The following is a 20,566-nucleotide window of genomic DNA, read 5'->3' on the forward strand; positions in this document are numbered from 1 at the left end:
TCTTCATCGAGCAAAAGTGCGACGATACATGAAGATCGGAGCTTAATCAAGTCGTCCTTTATCCCGGCTATTACGTATTCTTTCTCTCAAATGTTTGGACACTTTTTTATGTAACACAATAATATTTGCCAAGCAAGTCGGCTTGTTTATTCTTGCCTTTGAAGCTACTATCTTCGAATATAGTAATTAGCCTCGTCCCTTGCGGCATTCATTCTTGTAATCCATCATCTTCCAAACTGCGAACTGAAAGACTTGATCGGAGAGTATTTTCTGCGATCGCTCCCAAGAGCAGTTTATGGCCATGTAAATAATTCCCAAAGTTGAGCCGAGAAACTTTAGAATCGGAGGGTCTTGGTCGATATTTTTCGGGTCCGCTAAAAATCATAAATTTAAAATCTTCGAACAGTTTTTACTTCTTGGAAGAGCCATGACTTTCATTAATGAGTCGAGAATGTCAGTTTCAACCAAATTGATTGTGAACTTTTCATTCATACAGTCCATCAGCTTGTAAACAGAGTCCAAAAGTGAACAAATTGAATTCGTCTCCACATTATCTGCGATCATGGGGAAACCATGCTCGTCCTTTTTCCCGTCGACGAGGAAGTCCAAAAAGCACGCTTTCAGTACAGTCACGTTGAAGTCGTACTTTTTGACGAGCATCATAGCAAAGTTGTCGATGTCCTTCATTGTCGGAGCATAATCGTGGTAGAAATCAACCACGAAGGAGAAGTATTTCACTGCATCTTGGAAATCCTCGGGCGAATGAGTTTTTCTTGAACTCAAAACGCCCATAATTTTTGCAACAACTTCGTCAATTTTAACTCGCCGAAAAGTGTCCTCGACCTTGGCATGGACATCATCTCCGTCCATGTCGTACTCATCATCAGAATCTATCAAATACTACTTTAGAATCGCCTCGAAATTCGAAAAAGGTACCGGATATCTGAAGATTAAACTTTCGAATACATTCAAGAGTTTCATCAAAAAGCTGGTAATCTTTTCCGTCAAACATTATTTTTTTCTTACTTAGTCAAAATTGGCACTTTGCTTGTCTAGGCGCTAATCCAAAGACGCCAGATTTGAAATAGTAAAGGTCAATTTATTTTGAAGATTAAGCTCTGTCAAGTAGCGCACAATGAAGGGTTGAATAGTTAAGTTTGTTTTGGGTATAGAAGTGGTAAAGGTAGTTATAGGAATCAGGAGGATTTTAATATAAAGGAACACACGGAGAAAGTTGGCGACAGTTGACGGGTTAAAAATTAAATAAAAACAAAGAGAAATTTACAGAAATCATATTTTTCGTACTTCGCAGATAAAAATCCACTTCAACTGATACTTTTACTGGACGCAACGAACAATGCCACGTAGATTTTGCTTCACACCAAAATGTTTCTGAACTTGGTCGAATCCCATCGTTTCGTACTCGACTTTTTTGCACATCAAAGAATCGAGTGATGAGAAACGCTCCGAAATTCCCAAATCTGGTAGCTCTTGAAATCAAGTTTTAGCTTTGAGGAAGGAGATTAAGTTTGTACCTAGGTAATAATTTTGTTGAGAAGAAATTGCAGAGAAATTCGAATTTTTCGTGACACACCAAGCCGCCCAGGCTTGACTGAAACAATCATTTATCAAAAATCCCACTTATTTCTTAACAACCTGTTTGAAAAATCAAGCCCAGAGTTTTCATTTGTTGCATTTATATAAATATCAGTAGGGGAAAGCCCATCTTCATTAGGCGGAATAATGATCGGTAGTTTCCGGCAAGAGTGAGGAAATGTTCTATGAGGGCGTTTTTCGATTATTCCATTTTGCCAGAAAAGAATTTCTTCGCGATTCCAAATTGCCCATTTTAATTCGCCGTGAACAACGTACTCAAGAATATCACCCGATCGAAATCCTGCTTGAGAGAATTGATCAGGTAAGTGCCACCGATCAAAGCTCATTCGAATCAAAATCAACTTGCGCTCTTTTGAGGCTTCTTGCTCAACGAATATTCTCCACGCCAGTTCGTCTTTCAGCGATCGTTTCACTTCCAAATCGGAATCGTGGACTACTCGATGGGAGGAATCGCCACCGTCAGTGCCGAATACAAAAGTATTGCCGTCGATTTCGTTGCTATTTGAAGGAATATCCAGGTCATGGCCCAGAGCAGCTTTTGCTCTAAAAAGTCAATTAATTTCCTTATTTGATCGAACCTTTTATTTACCTTAAAACTTGCTGCTGACCCTGTGTCTTGACTGCTTGGACGAATGAAGCTGGCTGGTCAATTTCGTCGTCCATTGGAGCCCCAACTTGGGAGTACAGCCCTTTGCCCTGGCTCTGTCCCATTTTCTCTTCGACTTCAGTCTAAATTTGCCTCTTTTAGAAACAGTTTGGTTTGAATGTACAGAATATTCTGAGAGACAGAAGTTAATTAATTTTCGTCCTCAGACTCGCCAGAATCCGCGTTTGAAGAGACCGCTGAAGAGTCATCTGAATCATACATGATGCCCGGCTTTTGAATTGGAACGTAATGAGTTTTCGAGTTTTCCTCGATTTTCAGCAGCTAAAAGTAGTACTTAATTGAATGGATGCTCGGAAGAGAGCTCATTACCAAAATAGCAGTATGAATATGAGAGCGCTTTGCAGGTAAACGATGGCAAGGGTACCAGCCCCAAACGATGACGCCTTTCATTCCATTTTTGGGGCGCCAATCGCCCCACGAACGAGCCCCACCGCAATTTCTCCACTCGGTCTTTTCCCAGTGAACGAATTGAGGACCGCCACGACGGAAGCCGTCCAAATTTGATAACACTAAAAATTGTTGGTCGACAAAATGGATTCTTTTTACCTTGATTGGAGTCATTAATTATGGCAGTGCGATGGAGATCGTGGTCAGAGAGCGACGACAGGGTGTCAAGTGAGCTAACTGAACCATCCAAGTTATTTTGGGCGACGTTTTCGCCAGGAGTAGACGGGATGGTGCCGACCCACGTTTGTGCAGCTTGGTTTTGCTCTGTCGTACTTGTTCTGAATTTTTTATAACAGCTTATTGATTTATATTGACTCGAATTCAACCTTATCACGGAAGAGAGCGGAACATTTTCAGGAAGCCCGATTCCGGAATTACACGAAATGCAACTCAACAAGCAGTCCCCAATAAAGCGCAAAGTTCCTTCGTAAATTCCAGTGAAGGAAACTTCATCCCCAGCCAGTTCTTTTACAGCGTCGTGTGTTGATGTGTAAGATGTTAAAATAGGAGATACGTAACTAGGATATCCAATTGGCTAAAATGATATCAATCGAGGGTTTTGCATTGGTATTTTACCTGATCACAACTCGAGTTGATAATGTTTCTCAAAATAGCCCTAGCGTTTTGAATTGATCCCCTCTCAGGATTTTGATTTCTCACAAATACAAGTTCCTCTTGCTGCGCCGCCCAATTTCCTCTAACACTTTCCGAGTTGATTTTGATAATTTTGAAGCTCAACTGGCGCCGCACAAGCATCATCAATCTGTAGTCGCTGCTCTCATCTTCAGTCACAATGTGTCGAAACGAAAATAACTCTGGTTCGTTGTTCAAAACCGCTTCACGCCACTTTGGATCATTCTCGTGACAAATTACCGTCTTCCTTGCAGTTTCAATCTCTTTCCAGAGCTTGGAAAACGTGAGCTCACTGCTGGCCTCTCCAACGGTTAGTTTTCGCAACTCGTCGCTCTGTAATTTAATCGCCAGTCGTAAGGCAGGCGCAACAATTTCATTCAATAAAGCCATGTCGTCAGTGAAAACCCACTCATCCGAAAAATCCGGCATGATGTTACCCTGGAACATTTGATAGAGCCCATTTAGGAATATTGTCGCATCCGCAGTATTGCCAGCTTGTGACGCATTTGAGATTGCTTTTCGTCCGACAATGGACAGGGCAAAAACCAACGTTAGAAAATTCGTCGGACATTCGGTTTCTTCAGGGTGTGTCATACTGAAACAGTGGTTTGCCCAGTGGGAATAGTGAAGCAAGAACTGGACTTTGCTGACCCCTGCTTGTGCCAGATCGTAGTCAACATCAGTGTTGTGTGAAAATGCGACAGAAGTGACGACTTCGAAGTCAGAATCGTAATTTTCTCGATTCAGCGTCTTTATCAACTCATTTTTCGGATCCAATAGCTCGTCAAGTCTTTCGTACTTTGCCGCGAAATAAATGATGCATCTGGTGAAAGATGTCTTTACAAGTTTTCTGTAGTCATACATCCCTAGAAAATCGGTGCTAGAATCACAAATTGAATATCCAGGCATAACATAATTCTTCTGAACGACTCGCCAAGTCATCAGTAGATTCTTGAAAAAGGCGCTCAATCCGTAGACCCATTTTTGAGAACGTAGGCAGCACATGCTCCTCGCGAAGCATAAATGATTCTGAGTCGCTGGTGGTTCGTCTTCTGTAATCGCCTCGACCTCGCGTTGTTGGCAATATGTTCCTTTGAACTCTAAGCCACGCAGTTGGAAAGATACAACACCATTTCCAAGCTCAACAATTTGAAGAAGACCGTTCAAGCTTGTAGCTGTGGATTTGGACGCCAAGATGAATACGTCCCCCTCTTTTACATTTCCAAATCTTCCAAGGGCAATATCTCCTGCGAGCTGATTTCGCAGCGATATCGCCAAATTCTCGTAGAAAATCGAATTTCTCTGGGCATTTTCATTCCTTCGTCTGTGAGTTTCAAGCTGCGACTGTAAACGCTCATCGCCCGCAGTTTTTGTTTGAAAGGTCTTTTCCCAAAAACGCAAAGGTCGGACGTAGGAGGTTAGAAAGACGCTCGCTCCGCCCAAAGGTTTTATGGGAGCAGAAGTGATCGTGGAAATAACAGCTTGAAGATACATCCAGCCAGAGTGTGGCATGCAAATCGGCTGCGAAATTGCATGAAAGGCACTTCCCCAAGTAGATGCGCACGGCATAATGTGTACGTAGATGAAACATAATCTTCGATATAAACCGAGCACTTTTGAGGCGACGATGTTTCCCAAAAACCATGTAACAAGAATAGGTTCTTTGATGTCATACTTCTGAAGATCGAACACCAAGAGATATGAGCACATGAGAATGAGCCATTGATACTCGCAATCGCGGAAGAATCGACGGGAAATACTGAAGCTTATGATCGCAAGAAAAATACTTTTTCCAAAGATTGACCAGTTTACGAAATATGGAGAATCTGCCGCGCTCCAGAACTCATTCATGAAAGCAATCGGCAGAAGGAGATTTTTTATAAGGATGGTTATAAAGAATTGAAACTTGTCGAACCACATGACTGCCGCAGCAGAATTGACTTCGAACTTTTTGTATTCTGGAGTTCGTAAAACAGGGTGCTTGAAAATAATCCATGGATTCTGTGATCGAAGGCGAGGCAGCAAGTAATCGCATAAGAAGCCAGTTACGCTTAGGATCGCAAGAATTACAAGATTAAAAACTGAAATTTCCAATGGACCAAGAACAACTTTCTTCATTGATTTTAGCTCATCGAAAACATTAGCAATGCCGAGCAAACATGCGATAATGAAGATGATGCAGCCGTTAAGTATCGAGCTCTCTAGGCGATGATGAGCTGATGTAACAATCTTCTTGTCGAGTGATGATATTTTATCTTCATTCTTTTTCAATCCAAATATTCGTTTCAATGCTAAAAGATCATAGTGCGGATTTCCATTCGAAGCTCGGGAGATCACGTATGCCAAAGTAAGGCAAAGTGCAGAAGAAATTGAGAATATTCGATTGTCGAGCTCGCCTTTATTTTTCATCGAAAAGAAATTTAAAACGACAACTGGTACGACACAGCCAACTGATCGAAGGAGCACTGTTATTGAGTCTTTCAAGCTTGAAGATCCGGTTCCACCGAAGAAAGTTATCTCGACACTTTCCATCGTCCAATTGAGGAATGTGATCAACCGCGCATAAAACCCAAGCATGAATAAAACGGGCATCAGATACGTCATCAGCTTCGATATTTCAATACAAATAGCCAAGAATTTGATGTCAACGAAGAAACATCCGTAGAGAGTCGTTCCACCTTCCAATTTGAGCGAATGTGAAACAAGGACGAGCATTATTGTCAAGAGCGATGAAAGAATGAAATAAATCGGTCGTGCAAATGCAACAGAAAACGCATATCCATGCCCAGGAGACATTACATCAGGAATGGGCGACTTGATAGTCGAGTACTGACAAGTAGCAGCCACAAGGTAAAGAATCCACTTACTGAAGATGAAGCTTTGTTCGGGATATCTGGCAATCGCTATCGGTCGTTGAAGAGTAAGTAAGTACGATGCGAGTAATGAAATCAACCCACAAGTTATAGCCGAAACAAGAACATTTGAAAAGGAGGTGGAAATATCCAAGAGATTTGACAGGTCCTGCTTTGTATAGAATATCTTTACTGGGAGCGCTGGAATTCCAAAGAGGTTAAATTTATAGTACGTCCATTTTTTGCGTGCGAATTTTCTTACAAAGTACTTTTTCTGATCATACTTTATTTTGCGCTCGCGGCGGCGAAGAACCCGTTGAGTGACGCTTCCAGTTGTCATAGGAAGTCGATCGAGTGCCGAATACGTCAATTGAGCACGCTCAGCTCGATTGAGCATTTGCATAATTTCAGAAGTTGCCATTTGATTTGATGGGGACTCCGTAAACCCTTCAGGAAGGTCAAGATTCGGGGGAGGCGCGCCGGATGCTGATCGCTGTGAATTTCTTCCAAAATTAAATAGACCTTGGACTTGAAATGGCGTCGGTGTGTCACTTCTACTTGCTGGTCCAGTCCCAAATGTACGCCGAGATCTCAGCGAGGATGATCTGTTACTTCTCTGATCAAGACCATCAAGTGTCATTTGCGATCCTACGATTTGATTACGCGAGCTCATTGCTACTTGATTTGCAATTGTAGTCGCCAGTTCCATAGGAATGATGGGGCTGTCCGGTCTCTTGTTCGTACCAGTTGATGATGAAAGGGAATCAGCTTTCTCTGGAAAAGGGCTGCCATTGTCAATTCTCTGGATCGTCGACAACCCTTCTTGTGTACTACTTCCAGCCTCGCTCTGATTTTGTTCTTGATCTTTTCTCTTTGCGCGGAGGATATTGCATACTTCTTCCGAAATATCCTCAGCCGATTTGGGCGAATCGATCTTCTCGTTGTCGTAGTTCGTTACATCCACAACTGAGCTCTCCGAAAGCACGGATTTTAGTGTATTTAATCGACCCCTTCTTCCATTATACGGCCTGCTGTTCGATAAATTAGGAAGCATTTCACCTGCTTGTAGTTTCGCGTCTGAAACAGACAAACGCTCTGGGTCACTGCCCGATGCTTCTTTTCTAATTGTACAGCTAGCTGATGTAACAACTTGAGTGTTTTGAGGGTTCTGTTGAGCTTTGGGAACATGGCGGCGAATGGACTTTCGACTTGGTCGCTGTCGATGGATGATTTTTGTATTTGCTTCAATAGGAACACCGTCCACTGGTTTACTCGTACTGGTTGACGGTTCACCCTGTTCTGGGTTCAACAAAAGTGGCTCTATTTCTGTATTGGCCCGGGCATTTTCATGATCTTCGGGTTCAGATTGCGACTCCATTTTCGACCGTTTAGATCTCCGTTTTGTTGGAGTTTCTTTGTTTATTCCGTAATCGACCGATCCTGGTCTTGAAATTTTCGGCTTTCGTTCAAATTGTCGATCTGCCACTCCTTCCACCTCTGGATTTTCTCGAATCAAACAAAGACCAGCCGTTTGGGTAATCAAAGTTCCATCAACAGTTGTCGCCGCGGAGCCAGTAGGTTCATTTGCCAGATTCCACGAGGCATAAGTTATGTTGTCAAATGAGCCTGAATTCTGAGAACGAGTGGTTCCCGAGCGTCCTGAATTGCCAGTCGGTCTTGAAGGGGAGTAAAGTCTTTTGGAAAGCGCAGTGCTTCTACTTTTACTCTTTTTTGATCCAATAAATTTGTCATGAATAGCGACCCAAACCGGCGGAACCGAAGATGTCTCCAAAGTTTGAGGAGTAGATTCATTGAGAACTCTGCTGAAGAGATAACACAGATACTTGAAAATAAAGACGCTTGAAAAAGACACTCCAGTGATGATCCAAATACTTTCTGTTCGACCAAGCAAGGCGGAGAAAACAATCGGCACGACCGCGAAATGGAACCAAAGGTAGGTATGGATTACTTTGTTCACTTTCGGCGACTGGGACTCGCCTGGACTCCATCCACCAGTCAAAGAACACACGAGTGCCGATGGAAGGCGATTTCTTATTTCTGTCATTATAATTTAAACTTCCGGTAATAGTAACAATTCATATTTTTAACAAGGAACGACTCAGAGTCCGATTTCTGAAATGAACGAGTTTATTGAACTTTTCGTCTTCTTTTTTTTATAATTTCGCAAGGAAAATTGTGTGGCAGTAAAACTTGGGACTAACAAGGAGGAATAAACTAGTCTGAGTCTGAATCTGAGTCCGAATCGGAGTCGTTCTTTTTCTTCCACTCTTTTGCCATTTTGAGCAGATTCATGTTCGGCTTGGCAACCTAAAAAAGATTGAAAATTCTCTACGGTAATGAAATACTGACCTCGTCTTCCGGGAAAATATAGTCCCAGTATTCTTCCCAACCAGCATCTGCACCGGTATCTGTGGTGAGTTGGCGTCGTTTTTTAACTCTTCTCGGCATTTGGCTCTGAATTTTCAAGTCAAATAAAAATTTGATATTAATATATATCGAACCTTGACATAATTGAGGTTGGCCTCATCATCTTCAGCCTTTTCAAATGCAAGCCACTGCTCGAGAACCAAAAGCCTTTCAACCTTTTCGGCTCCAGCTTGTCGAAGAGAATCTGAAGCTTCTCGGAACACATCTCTAGCCGGATGATAATCACTAAATTTGAGATCGAGAAATGATTTTTTGGCAAAAAGCAACCTTTCGGGATCCTTTTGATCTTGCTCGAACTTGGCAAAAGCGAGCCAAACTTTCGGATGCGAGGTTCTTTCCAGAAGTCGTCGATAGAGCGTTCGTGCGTTGTCAATTTCTTCCAGGTCGATTTCGAAGTCAATGTATGTTTTCCACAGAACTTCTGGCATGTCTAACTGAGGCTGAGTAATTGCAAGTTCGAAGATTCCTCTGAAAAGATCGATAATTCCTGCTTCAGCACTTTAAATTCTACCGTGCTCGATCAGGATCGCCGAGAATAGTCTCCAGCTCAGCAAATTTAATCCATGTGGTGCAATTCGCCGGTGCATATTCAAGGAATTTTTCGTAAAGCTTTCTGCATCGATCAAATTCTCGAAGTTGCAATTCAAGCTCGATGTATTCGCGGAAGAGCTTGTCTTTTGGGCACTTTCCGATGGCGACTCCTAAGACGCGCCGGGCGTCCATGAGATTTTTCTGGCGAACTTCGAAGTGCGCAAGATGAAGCCAAATTTTTGAAAATGTGAACTAAGAAAATTGCCATCCCGAATCCCTGAAAATCAATTCATACCTTTTTATGGGGCAGAATCTCGAGGCAAGCTTTCCAAACTTCTCTTGTTCGCTCGATATCGCCCATTTCTGTTTCTTCAAATAACGCGTACATAATCTGAATCGTTTCTTTAATCCTTTTCTCGGGCATAAGGTTTGTTACCCATAAATAAATGTATCTCCGCCAGTCGTTTTTGTTCGGCGACTCTGGAATATTCGCCACCGCCCGTTCGTACGTATCCCGAATCACATCAGAGTCTCCTTCAGACTCAACCATTCTCAAGTAGTCAAACCACGTGTCGTAATCTTCTGGGTCTTTGGTCAGCTGATCTTCGTACTTCTTTCTTCGCTTGTTCCAGACGACGTCTTCGATTCCTTGCCGGCTGCCGAATCGCTTCTCGAAGGCAGAGAAATATTTGAAGATTTCTTCTTGCGCGTCTTTCGCCAAATTGTCTGAAAAATCATATAAAATCTGCGAAAAAGGGAAAGTAATTCTTACCAAGAGCATATTTGAAAATGCACCTGCATCGTTCATACTCTCTCTGTCTCTCCTCGAACCGCGCAAAAGCAATGAACAAATCTTCAGAAAGAAACTCATCCCCATAAAATTCAATGGCTCTTTCGTATACGCCACGGGCTTGTTCAACCGCGCCAAGTCGTTCTTCCCACTTGGCGTATTTCATCCAGTTCTTGACATCCGGGTGGCAGAGGATGAATCGCTCGTACACGCCTCGGGCTCGATCATATTCCTAAAAATCCTTGTTTTCGCAGAGAAAAGAGGGAAAAATACCTTGTATCTGTATTCAAAGTTGATGTAACTGTGCCAAGCTTGTGGATCTGGCTCCCACTCCATCCATCTTTCAAAAACGGCTCGGCAGGCAGTGATATTCTGCAGAACTTCCTCCATGTAGGCATATTTGTACCAGAGCTGCTGGGCTCGGGGAAGGAGCGTTACTGCTCTGTCCCAAACGTTTCTAGCGTGGTTCACTTGCTTGTTTCTCATTTCCATTTCGGCGTAGCGGAGCCAGACTTGAATGCATCGATGATCCACGTCGATTGCTCGTTCGTATATGCTCCTGGCTCGTTCGATTTCCTTCATGTTGTCTTACGAAGAAGAAGTTGAAAATTCTAACTGACAAAGTAAGATCTACCTTCATAAGCTGCGTATTTGAACCAGTTAGACATCGTGGTCCGGTTCTTTCTGATCGAGTCTTCAAAGACCTTTCTTCTTCGCATTTTGTTGTCATCGAGTTCTTCCTGCGAAGTGATCTTCTGCTTTGGCGGCGGTGGTGCAAGTTCCAGTTCTCGCTCCTTAGCTTCTCGGAGCAGCTGTTCGGCCGTGATCTGCACCGGAGCTGGAGCCTTGTTCTTGACCTTCGACATCTTTGGCAGACGGATCCGTCCCTTGTTCAGGGACTCCTCGTCCGTTCGAGCTTGACCCTGCATGGTTGAAGACGATTACCTAACCACTCTATCTGAAAATACGAAAATTATCAAAAGTTGCTAGTTTTCGCAATGATAGATTTTTTTTGAAGAACTCTTTTTTTTTATCTTCGAGTGACGTCATAGCGCGCATTCCGAATGACTCATTTTGAATCATAAGTAGTCTTCAATCCAAAACTGCTAATCGATGGAAAATCACTGATTTTAAATCAGTCACTGAAAATATGGGCCTTTGGCTAAACTGAAATTGAACTATTTAATTATTGTCGTAAAAATCTTCTCATCACTCAGAAATGTGAGAATACCGCCAAAAAGGCAGGTTTTTTCTTTTGTTCTCGCTTTTTGTTTTCGCTGGACCAATATTTACGATCGTGTGGGGTGGAGAGAGCAGAGAAGCACGCAAGTTGGGTAAAAAATTGCTCATTCAGCGCATTTCTCTGGGGATTGATTAATCATTTTCCCTTTTCCCTTTCCGACTGATAAACGCCCGCGCGAAAAGAATATTCTGGTGAGCACGAGAGAGGAAGAAAAGTAGAAGGTGATTGAAAATGAGTACGAAGATTGAGGTAAGAAAAAAGGAAAAGTTTTCCCTCCTTACTCCCCTCTAGCTCCTCTTTGTTATTTAGGAGAATTTCAGCAGCCGTTCAATCGCAATTAATTATTTTTACAAGCTTAATTATTTATATTAAAGCTGCCGGAGGAGAAGTCGTCCACAACCACATCATCGGAAGTCACAGTCGATCAGCTCACTGCTCAATTCGACGCCCTCGTCCGCGTCGATGACCTCGATCTTCAGGTAAACAGAGTTATACTACCAATTACTTCAATTTTTAACATTAGACTCTTACCATCAATGGTGTCGCCTACTACGCTTTAAAGAAAAAAGCCGGTCTCAAGAATCCCTCAAAGAAGCCAATTGCGCCGAAGAAAGATGTCAAGATTGAACCAAAGAAAGAAGCCCCTCCAATCGGCGGGAGGAGAGGACCAGTCAAGAAATCTGGACGCGCGAAGAAAACCGGGCCTTTCAGTATGATATGCCTTCCTTACCAGATTATAAATGTAATTAATAGTGCTGGCGGGGCCACCAGCTGCTGGAGGACTTCCCGGTATGTCTACTTTCTCCTCACCCAAATCAACCGGTAAGTTATTTTATTCGAATTCAATCTCACCCATAAATTTTAGGAAGCGACGATCTGGCATTCATTCACGACGCTGCAAACACGAACATTTCCTCTCCCCAATCGAGCTCGTCTTTGAATCCAACTTCGCCAAGTACCAGCGAGCTCAGCAACATTCATAACTTCGACTCCGTCACATCTGCCAACGACTTCGACGCGTTTATCGAGAATCTCGAGCCTTCTTTAAGAAGAGAAGATGTAAGACCTAACTTCCATGTTCACCTGTTAACGGAACCTTTAGTTTGTGCCTTTTGAAGAGCCGCAAGGCGATATGAAACGCCACCGAGATGTCTTCGTCGCTCAAAATGCCATCGCCAATGGTTCGAACATCGTGCTCCACGAGATTCCCGACAGTCCAACTCAAGCAGCAATCCTTCAAGAATTGAACAACCCCGGTCCCTGCTGCAAGAAACGAAGATTCGACAACCCCGACGATGAGTTGATCTCAACGATGATGACTGACGATTTCTCCTCTTTTCATTCGTCGGAGAACCTGCTGAACGGACAACAGTCAAATGTTTCTAATCCTGTCCAATATGCAGATTCTTCTTTGGTACCCCCGCATGAACAGTACTACTATCAAATTCCTGACAACATTCCTCATTCTGCTCCGCAATTCGAAAACCAGAATCAACAGCAGATTCCCGAGGCTCAAGATGATGATGTCGTGCTCGAGCTTAATGAACTTACTTGTCCAATTACTGAAGCAAGAAATGTCTTCATCAAGAAAGATATTTGGGGCCAAAAGAACCAGAAAGAAAAAGATCAGGCTGCCAAGGTAAATCATTTTTTGTAAGATGAGTCATTCATACAATTTAATTCAGGTGCTGATTGACGCGAATCGAGTGGAGGAAGTCAAAGCGAGGGAAAATGTGAATAGAGGACTAGACCGACAGTTTCAATGCATTTTGTGCCCTGCCCTCGGCCAGAAAGGCAGAGGATTCAACAACAACGAAGACCTCTACCGTCACCATTGCCAACACTTGAACTACAAACCTATCACCTGTGATACATGCGGAGAGGGCTTCTACCGACGAGATCATTTAAACCGACACATGCAGAATCAGCACAGCGTCAGCGTTAAGAAACGAGTCCGTGCTCCGAACGGATCCACGCCAAATATTCCTCAACGACCCCTCAGACGACTCAACACAATACTCAAACTAGGCCTTCAGCAACTTCAAATACCGACCAGTTCGGAAATATCATCGTTCCTAGCTCAAACTGTAACTAAAACCCTAGAATCAACTCTCTGTAAATAACCAACAAATGCTCCCAAAGTTCACTCTTCCTCGCTCTCGTAGAACATCTTGCAAAGCAATCATGTTTATATTCAAATTTAATAAATTCAAAAGCTGTTTATGTTTAAAATTGTGTTTACTTTCTACGAAAAAGTGTGGAATTATTCTCAAACATCGTATTCAAGACCTGAAAATGGAGCTGTTGGGAGAAATCGAAGTATTTTTGACGAGGGAATTGAAAAAGTTGAGTCCATTTTGCAGAAGTCATGACAGGAAATTTGAGTACTTCGTCGGACGGTTACTATTTTGTGAGCGATGTACCTGGGCAAATCATCCTGCAAGTCGAGCACTTTTATCAGCGGAAGAAAAACGGTCAATTATTGCTAGGAAGACTCAAATTGAAATGCGAACGATTTCTTACAGCGAAAATCTCAAGATTTTGAAATATGATGTGCAGAAGATTCAAAGAGTCCTCAATGAAAACTTGTTTTGTCCAAATTACGAGCCGGAGTACAAGCATTTGAGTGATATACTCCCAAGAATCGGGCGTCAATGTAATGAACTTGAAGAAAGAATAAAAGCGGCAAAGAAAACACCATCGGATGTTTCAATTCTGAAACAGCTCGATAATCTTGTATGGGATTCGTTTACGATAAAATGCAAGAAGAAATTAGTTTGCAGCTTGAAAACTCTTCCAGTAGTGAAGAGCCACGAAAATGGTGCTTTCATCGTGAGAAAATCTGCCAAAACAAGTCATCTCGGCGTTATCCGTCTCGACAAATTTCCTCAGAAAGGGGTTCATCAACACTGATCGTGAATGATTTTTCGAGCGTATATAAACCCGGAGACAGCTCGTCGCGTTTTCATTAGCAGAATCGCAAAAGATTCAAAAATATCAACTTGACAGATATTATTTGCTAAATAGAAAACTAGGAAAAGAAAGAGTGCCCTTTTTGGAGAGAGTTGAAATTGTTGAACGCGTTTCAGGATGAGCTATCAATAGTTTTTTTTTATAAATTTCAATAAGTTAAACGCTTTGCTGATCTCAATAAAGAGGAAAAAGTGAAAGTTCGCTTTATCGATTCTGGAATTACAAAAACGACTTCGACGAAGCGATTGAAGGAGCCCTTGGATCCGAAGTTATTGGACGGATCTTCTTGCTTCGAGTGGATTTCTTGTAAGAATAACGCAGACTTCGAAAGAGCTGAGATCGGTGATTTGGTTCGCATAGGAAATCAAGGTGTTATTTACGAAAGCGGAATGGCACCTAGAGAAATGGCGAGGAACGTCGAATATCTTTCCAAGGTGAAATATCCACCTCTTGAAGCGGGGAAAACATACGAAGGAACAATCCTCTGGAACGAGAAAGACTTCCGGAGACATATCGATAAAAATGATAACGCTCCTCATCCTCTCTGTCGAATGAGATTCAAATTCAAGACCCCAAAAGGAGATTCTGTGCAGTTTGTGAACGTGTTGCAGGATGAAAACAGCCATTTCCCTGATCCGGCTCTCCCGACTTCAGATGAACATTACGGAATGTTCCCAGATGATAACTATTCGAACATAATTCTCGACAAGATGGCGAATGAAATGAAGAAAAAGACATTCAAAATCGAGATCATACAGCGAGAGCATCTTTACGGCTGTGATAAGCACACTCGCCACTGGCGGGGATATTCAAAAGAGGTTTGTCTTTAGCAAATGGCGGTTTGTCTAAAAATTTTGTAGTTGCTGGCGCTGCTGGAAAAATACCTACGAAAAATTGCCAAGGATACCGATCCGGATTCAGATTGGTTCTTTCCTGCAAATTATGTTTATGAGAACGTTCCGGAGAAGCCGAAGAAGAAGAAGAGATACAGCAAAGAGGTCCAGGAGAAAATCGACGAAGTTGAGCGATTTTACGTCATTGCCACTAAGTCCATTCGATTGAAGATCCTCAAGAAAGACCCTCCGAGTCCTGTTATCAATCCTGCATTAGAAAATCCGATCGTTGGTTCTGGATCACTTTTCGTCCTTGCTGATCAAGCCCGACAGTACATGGATAACCTTCTGAAGGAACTGTACAATATGAAACATAGAGACAAGGACACGGAGAAGATGGTCTCGTCGATGAAAGGATATGATGTCGGTCGATATTCCCCGACTACAAATAAACTTGAAGATGATGTTTTCATCCGAAAACGCAAAGTTGATGGTGTCGCTAAATACTACAGGAACAGGCTTAAAATTGTGGACTGATTTCTGAAAGAGAAGTCTTTATAAAATCTAATGACTCGAATTTATATAACAATTGAAAAGTCAAGTACAGAGTCAAAGCGACCAAACACCCAACTTATGGATCGTCTGATATTCGGATGCCATGGATGAGATACATGGATTACCCAGAAGGGGAAATGGCCGACGAGTACGTCCCTCAAAGCCAATTGAAACTGATACCAGATTCGCTCGAGCGACTGAAGAGATATCATGTGTTCCATTACGAGATCAAGAATGTACCAAAGAAACTGCTCGATGCTGCCCCAATCGGAGTCGATTTCAAGGTCACCCTCCGCGATCCCTTCACTGCAGTGCAGAAAAATAATAATTACAACCTGCTCTTTATTGGTAAGCTTTCCATTACTTGTTCAATATTCTTATATCGTTCTTTGTAGAACCTGCAGTTCTGGAGAAAGCTCTGACTCGTAAGCTGTTTATCACGAACAAACCTTCCGAAACTTTTATCGACGGACGAAAAATTACAATCGATTGGGACAGCAACATCATCGAGTATTTTCAATTTTCTAAAGTTACCGTTTCTGACGATGTTGTTACATTCTATGGAAAAAAGTCTTCGCGCGGCACCATTGGCCAGTTCTTCCGATACGACGGCAAGGAAATGTTCAAACAACTCGTCGAAGCTAGCAAGTATCTGTCGAAAGAGTGCCTCGATAAAAAGGGCAAGAAGAAAATCAAGAATCGTCTCAAGGCTTACTTCGCCTTCAAAGTCGTCGATGGAAGAATTCGCGTTTTCGACTATCAAACCGACGAAAACATCACTAATGACCCTGTCTGTTTCAAGAAGATTTTGAAGCGATATCTTAGCAAATAATTCAAAGTGCCTTTCTTCCACACATTGCCATCACAAATCATTCACCTGCCAACCACTTTATTATTATATTATATTATCTTTATTATATTTTTACTTCAACTGATACTTCAACAATTATCTTCCGAATTTTAAAATATTTACTATCACCAGTTTCTTCACCTACTTTTATTCCTATCATACTGTATGATCAAAAGTAAGCCAAATTTTCCTCAAATAAACAAATTGATATTCAACGAATCGCGGTTCATTAATTTCTCCGCAATAAGAATGTCTGGACGAAGCTGGTTCAGCTGGAATCGGACTCAAAACGTGCACAGTCTGGAAAGACTCCGACAATTGTATAGTCTCCTGACGAAAAATAAAACTGTGACGCCGAATAATAAGTCTTTAGTCGTTGAGGTACTTTTCGAATTATCACGGGAAAATCCAAATTTGTATCGTTAGACTCTCCGATCGATTTCTGAAATTCTCATTTGGGGCGATCAAAATGACTCGTCCGTCTTTGAGTTCTTCCTCGAAAAGAACATGTTCCAATTTTTCATCAACTTGTTGAACTCGGACCCAGGAAGCCATGTCTGCATTCAGCTGCTGCAAACGCTGAATATCCTTTTTGAAAACCTCCGCCACGAGACCTCGTTATTTTACCTTCTTTCCAATAATCATGTAAATACAATTCTTGTGTCCAGATTCGACTTCGAAGATGAAGAACTTCTCGCCTACTACATTTCCTTCCTCAAGACGTTATCGCTTAGACTTGACAGTAACACCGTTCACTTTTTCTTCAACGAACATCGCGCTGATTTCCCACTTTTTACTGAAGGTATTACTTTTCATTTTATATTCATCTGCTCAATAAAATTCTAGCGCTGAATTTTCATGCTCACTCTGAATCAATGGTTCGCGCAGCAGTCCGAACCCTCACGCTTTCTGTCTACCGAGTTCGCGAACCAGCATTGGAAAGTTTTCTGCTCGAGCGAACTGCAAAGCCGTACTTTTCACAGCTCGTCTACGATTGCCAGCAAATCGCCATTGCTATAGATACTCAACACGAAACTGGCAAGGTCGAGCCTCAACTGCTCAATGATCACATGGACTTTCTCCATTACTTTGCGGACATAATTTCGAACGCTTCTCCGGCGCTTGGAAATTTGCTGATAGAGCTTTTGCTTCAAAAACTTTTGAGCGTTTACGCGGCGCCTATATTCAAAGATATTGGGGTGGATCCTTCATTTGCTGAAAGAAGGAGTCAGTTTGCGCCAGCCGTAAGCTTGACCCTCATGGCAGAAGTCTTTAGTCTGTTGAAGATAGAAGGGCTAGAACGGCTTTCGAAAGAAATGGGCGACTGGGCATGCTCTCAAATTATCGCATCGTCAGGATTCATGTCAAAGCCAGCTAATTTACAACAGCAGCTCGATGCCCAGCGAGAAATCGCAATCCGTGAACTCAATCAAAACAACTTGAAATCATCGCCATCGACTGAAAGCACCTCTGAGCCTGAAGCACCGCCGGAAAATAGAGTTGGATCGCCGATTTACGAGTTCGAGAATTTTCCACTTTTAGATTCTTGCTTGAAAGCTTTAGGTCAGTTCAAAAAGCTCTTTTCTTTGTAAAATATGTTTTTCATAGAAACCGAGCGTAATTATCTGAATGTTTTGCCTACACTTCTTTTTGTCAATTCTATGGTCTCGAACTTGAACGATACCTCCCAACTTATGATGAACCATGAAAACCCAGCCGATGCCGAAAAACATTCATACGGCGACTGCCTCTTCGAAAAGCTCATTCGTCTTCTCGAAAAAGCCGTTTCGAAACCCACTTCAATCAGACTGATTACAGTCTCTCTCGCGTGCAATATCATCGAATGGCTCAACCAAAATGGGGTAGAAGTTCTCGATGAAGTAACAAAGGTCGCCCAGGATTTAAAGACTAATTTGTCGATTCCATTGCGACAGGAAGAGTTATTCTTGAAGTTTTTGAAGATGAATGGCTCACACTAAAGAGATTTCCGAAAGCGACGCAATTATTGGCAGACACGAGGTGGGTCTTCTTTTAGAGATTAAAGATTCATCAAAATTTAAGTGTCATCTCTGAAATCTCTCAAACGCCAATGTCTGGCCAAGTGCTCATAAAAAGACTGCCGTGTGGAGCTGACGAGCAATTGCAGTATGAAATTCTCCTATTCTTCCTTCTCCGGCAACTTTCGTTCAACCTCAAGAACGAAAAGGATGTGGAACTACCTCTCGCTTGTCCAAATCAACTTCAGAAAGTCGGAGCAAAATTGGACTTGAATAACGCTGAACTCATTGGTACACTTTCCATAACTCTGCGTTGAAAATAAATTATTAGGGTGCACTGTTACAACAAATGAGTCTACTCAAAGACGATTCATGGTCGTCGATACCTATCAAATAATTTTGGTCGAACCGGATTCAAAACTTGGTTGGGGAAAAGTCACATTCGCAGGGCAACTTCAGGACTTGGAAATTGAGCAGCTCTCTCAAGATGAAAGAACACTTGTTATCACCGTTCGCCAGTCAAGAAAGAAGTCGTCCAAACAGGTAAATTTTAAAAGTGCGAATTCGCATTTGCAAATAATTATAATAAAGACTTTGACATTCGATGATCATATTCGATCTCTAACAGCGAGACAGCGGCTCACAAAAGGCCGTTTACGCGCTCGTCATCTCAAGCTTCAAAAATCTCCGCTGTACTCGACCTTCCAGCCAATTTCCTTCAAGTATGAGATACTAAGATTTCAAAAGATATATCGAATTCAGGATCCGTTTGCTTCATCGTCAAACTGTTCAATTCACCGGCCGGGCCACGCAAAGGTCGTTGAGAGTCAACCTCGCTCAGCTAATTCATCCTAAAGAGAACCGCTTCTAAATAACCTGTAGATATTTCTCCAATCCTCATGCCTGCCTTTTCAAATCTTCATAATAAACTCATTCATTATTCAAGTCAAAGAAAATTTCGTAAAATCAAATAATTTTTATAATTTTCGTGAGCCAATAAATCTTATTAAAATTAGGAACATGTTACATGAAGCCTATTCTTTCTTCTGCAAACATTTTTAATCACGTCTTTGGGTCCTAATAGGTTCTCAAATTGAGCAAGTTTGTCGGCGAATGCATTGAACTTTTCAAATTGATGAGCGTAATAAATAGCGAATCCCATAAAGCCTCCATTATCTCGCTAGTTGTAACAAAAGCCAGCAAATCCTCTCGAAGTCGCCGAAGGACAACTCCGACACTTTTTTTCTTGGCCCATTATTGAAAAAGTTTTTTTACCATGAAGATGTGAGGAAATCCTCGAATAGGCGAGAACAAACAAAAAAGGACATAATTAAAAAGTGAGCCGAGAAAGAAGGGCGTAAGTCGAACGGAGAGATTAAAAATTTAACGCCAGCTGGCTGACGGCGAACTGTGACTTCTTCCAGATTTAAGAAAAGAAGCTAGAATTAGAGAGGGGCAAATCAAACCGAGAGAGATATAAAAATGGCGAAAAATGAACTAAGAAGACGAAAGAAAGATATTCCGAAAGGTAAGCGTTTTTTCGAAATGTTTTTTTTGAGCTTGAAATATGAGTAAATCGAAGTTTTAAAAGTAGATAAGTCCCTTATAATGAGTGTATAATCGTTTCCGTTTGAAAGCCTCTGACCCCAAGAACATATTAATTATCCTGACAAACATTATTTGCCGTCATTAAATTTAAGGCCGAGTCGGTAGATATCGTGCTTCTCAGACAATCATATTTCTTATTTTAACGAAAGTCAAGCAGTATCTCCTAAATTCTTTAGCTGAGCAATAAACAGGTTTCGTCCATCGAATTCACAACTAGCTGGAATGCACTGCCAACCATCCATAATTCAACCACTTAGCAGCAATTACAAATGTCGCGATTGAACACAATTAACAGTGGTCGTATTTTGCGATAACCTTCCACCTAGTAAATCTTACAGTAGTACAGAGCACCCAGTACTCACGCCTTTTATGGCCGCAGAGCCCGAAAGTCGAAGAAACTGAAACTTTAAAAACCTCTTTAACGCAAAACGCGATCCAGGCTAGTTTCAAAGCTTCATTGATGTCATAAGGAAGGTCCGTCCTTCCGCGAGAATTTTGCTTTTTTTCTTCCACTGGTTTGAG

At 42.0% G+C, this 20,566-nt stretch overlaps 8 protein-coding genes across 9 annotated transcripts; 4 read left to right on the forward strand and 4 right to left on the reverse strand.

Moving 5' to 3' along the window:
* Window positions 1–186: 186 nt before the first annotated feature.
* LOC145701932 (uncharacterized) lies at window positions 187–1,012 on the reverse strand. Its single transcript, XM_081779144.1, has 3 exons — window positions 937–1,012; window positions 414–890; window positions 187–374 (listed from the first exon to the last, which is right to left on the reverse strand). The coding sequence occupies exons 1-3, from the start codon at window positions 1,010–1,012 to the stop codon at window positions 187–189; spliced, it is 741 nt and encodes a 246-aa protein (XP_081635270.1).
* A 46-nt stretch (window positions 1,013–1,058) lies between these two features.
* LOC145703008 (uncharacterized) lies at window positions 1,059–2,342 on the reverse strand. Its single transcript, XM_081780311.1, has 4 exons — window positions 2,207–2,342; window positions 1,657–2,160; window positions 1,536–1,612; window positions 1,059–1,490 (listed from the first exon to the last, which is right to left on the reverse strand). The coding sequence occupies exons 1-4, from the start codon at window positions 2,326–2,328 to the stop codon at window positions 1,339–1,341; spliced, it is 855 nt and encodes a 284-aa protein (XP_081636437.1). The 5' UTR covers window positions 2,329–2,342; the 3' UTR covers window positions 1,059–1,338.
* A 30-nt stretch (window positions 2,343–2,372) lies between these two features.
* LOC145703000 (pecanex-like protein 1) lies at window positions 2,373–8,349 on the reverse strand. The gene is made up of 5 exons (XM_081780302.1): window positions 3,308–8,349; window positions 3,058–3,266; window positions 2,831–3,009; window positions 2,594–2,793; window positions 2,373–2,545 (listed from the first exon to the last, which is right to left on the reverse strand). Exons 1-5 carry the CDS (start codon window positions 8,279–8,281, stop codon window positions 2,414–2,416), a joined length of 5,694 nt encoding a protein of 1,897 aa, XP_081636428.1. The 5' UTR covers window positions 8,282–8,349; the 3' UTR covers window positions 2,373–2,413.
* Window positions 8,350–8,373: 24 nt separating this feature from the next.
* On the reverse strand, window positions 8,374–10,964 carry LOC145703001 (crooked neck-like protein 1). 2 transcript variants are annotated; one of them, XM_081780304.1, is made up of 10 exons: window positions 10,620–10,964; window positions 10,259–10,572; window positions 9,968–10,217; window positions 9,632–9,921; window positions 9,491–9,586; window positions 9,176–9,447; window positions 8,932–9,132; window positions 8,739–8,889; window positions 8,587–8,691; window positions 8,374–8,544 (listed from the first exon to the last, which is right to left on the reverse strand). In XM_081780304.1, exons 1-10 carry the CDS (start codon window positions 10,912–10,914, stop codon window positions 8,452–8,454), a joined length of 2,067 nt encoding a protein of 688 aa, XP_081636430.1. In that variant the 5' UTR covers window positions 10,915–10,964; the 3' UTR covers window positions 8,374–8,451. The 2 variants fall into 2 exon arrangements, with proteins under 2 accessions (XP_081636430.1, XP_081636429.1); XM_081780303.1 differs by having other exon boundaries at window positions 8,739–9,132.
* Window positions 10,965–11,035: 71 nt separating this feature from the next.
* Window positions 11,036–13,451, forward strand: LOC145703005 (uncharacterized). The gene is made up of 7 exons (XM_081780307.1): window positions 11,036–11,477; window positions 11,603–11,707; window positions 11,752–11,938; window positions 11,982–12,050; window positions 12,094–12,287; window positions 12,331–12,867; window positions 12,914–13,451. The coding sequence occupies exons 1-7, from the start codon at window positions 11,460–11,462 to the stop codon at window positions 13,349–13,351; spliced, it is 1,548 nt and encodes a 515-aa protein (XP_081636433.1). The 5' UTR covers window positions 11,036–11,459; the 3' UTR covers window positions 13,352–13,451.
* A 58-nt stretch (window positions 13,452–13,509) lies between these two features.
* Window positions 13,510–15,650, forward strand: LOC145702366 (uncharacterized). Its single transcript, XM_081779587.1, has 2 exons — window positions 13,510–15,019; window positions 15,062–15,650. Exons 1-2 carry the CDS (start codon window positions 14,591–14,593, stop codon window positions 15,569–15,571), a joined length of 939 nt encoding a protein of 312 aa, XP_081635713.1. The 5' UTR covers window positions 13,510–14,590; the 3' UTR covers window positions 15,572–15,650.
* Window positions 15,640–16,658, forward strand: LOC145702367 (uncharacterized). The gene is made up of 2 exons (XM_081779589.1): window positions 15,640–15,937; window positions 15,985–16,658. Exons 1-2 carry the CDS (start codon window positions 15,688–15,690, stop codon window positions 16,419–16,421), a joined length of 687 nt encoding a protein of 228 aa, XP_081635715.1. The 5' UTR covers window positions 15,640–15,687; the 3' UTR covers window positions 16,422–16,658.
* A 2-nt stretch (window positions 16,659–16,660) lies between these two features.
* LOC145702368 (protein CLEC16A-like) lies at window positions 16,661–19,381 on the forward strand. The gene is given in 9 exon segments (XM_081779590.1): window positions 16,661–16,820; window positions 16,866–17,241; window positions 17,286–18,002; window positions 18,048–18,385; window positions 18,388–18,458; window positions 18,501–18,727; window positions 18,768–19,115; window positions 19,118–19,158; window positions 19,199–19,381. Coding segments are annotated over 9 exon segments (2,343 nt in total). The 5' UTR covers window positions 16,661–16,688; the 3' UTR covers window positions 19,292–19,381.
* The last annotated feature ends 1,185 nt before the right edge of the window (window positions 19,382–20,566 follow it).

This window comes from Oikopleura dioica, chromosome PAR (assembly GCF_907165135.1).
Source record: "Oikopleura dioica chromosome PAR, OKI2018_I68_1.0, whole genome shotgun sequence".
Lineage (NCBI taxonomy): Eukaryota > Metazoa > Chordata > Appendicularia > Copelata > Oikopleuridae > Oikopleura > Oikopleura dioica.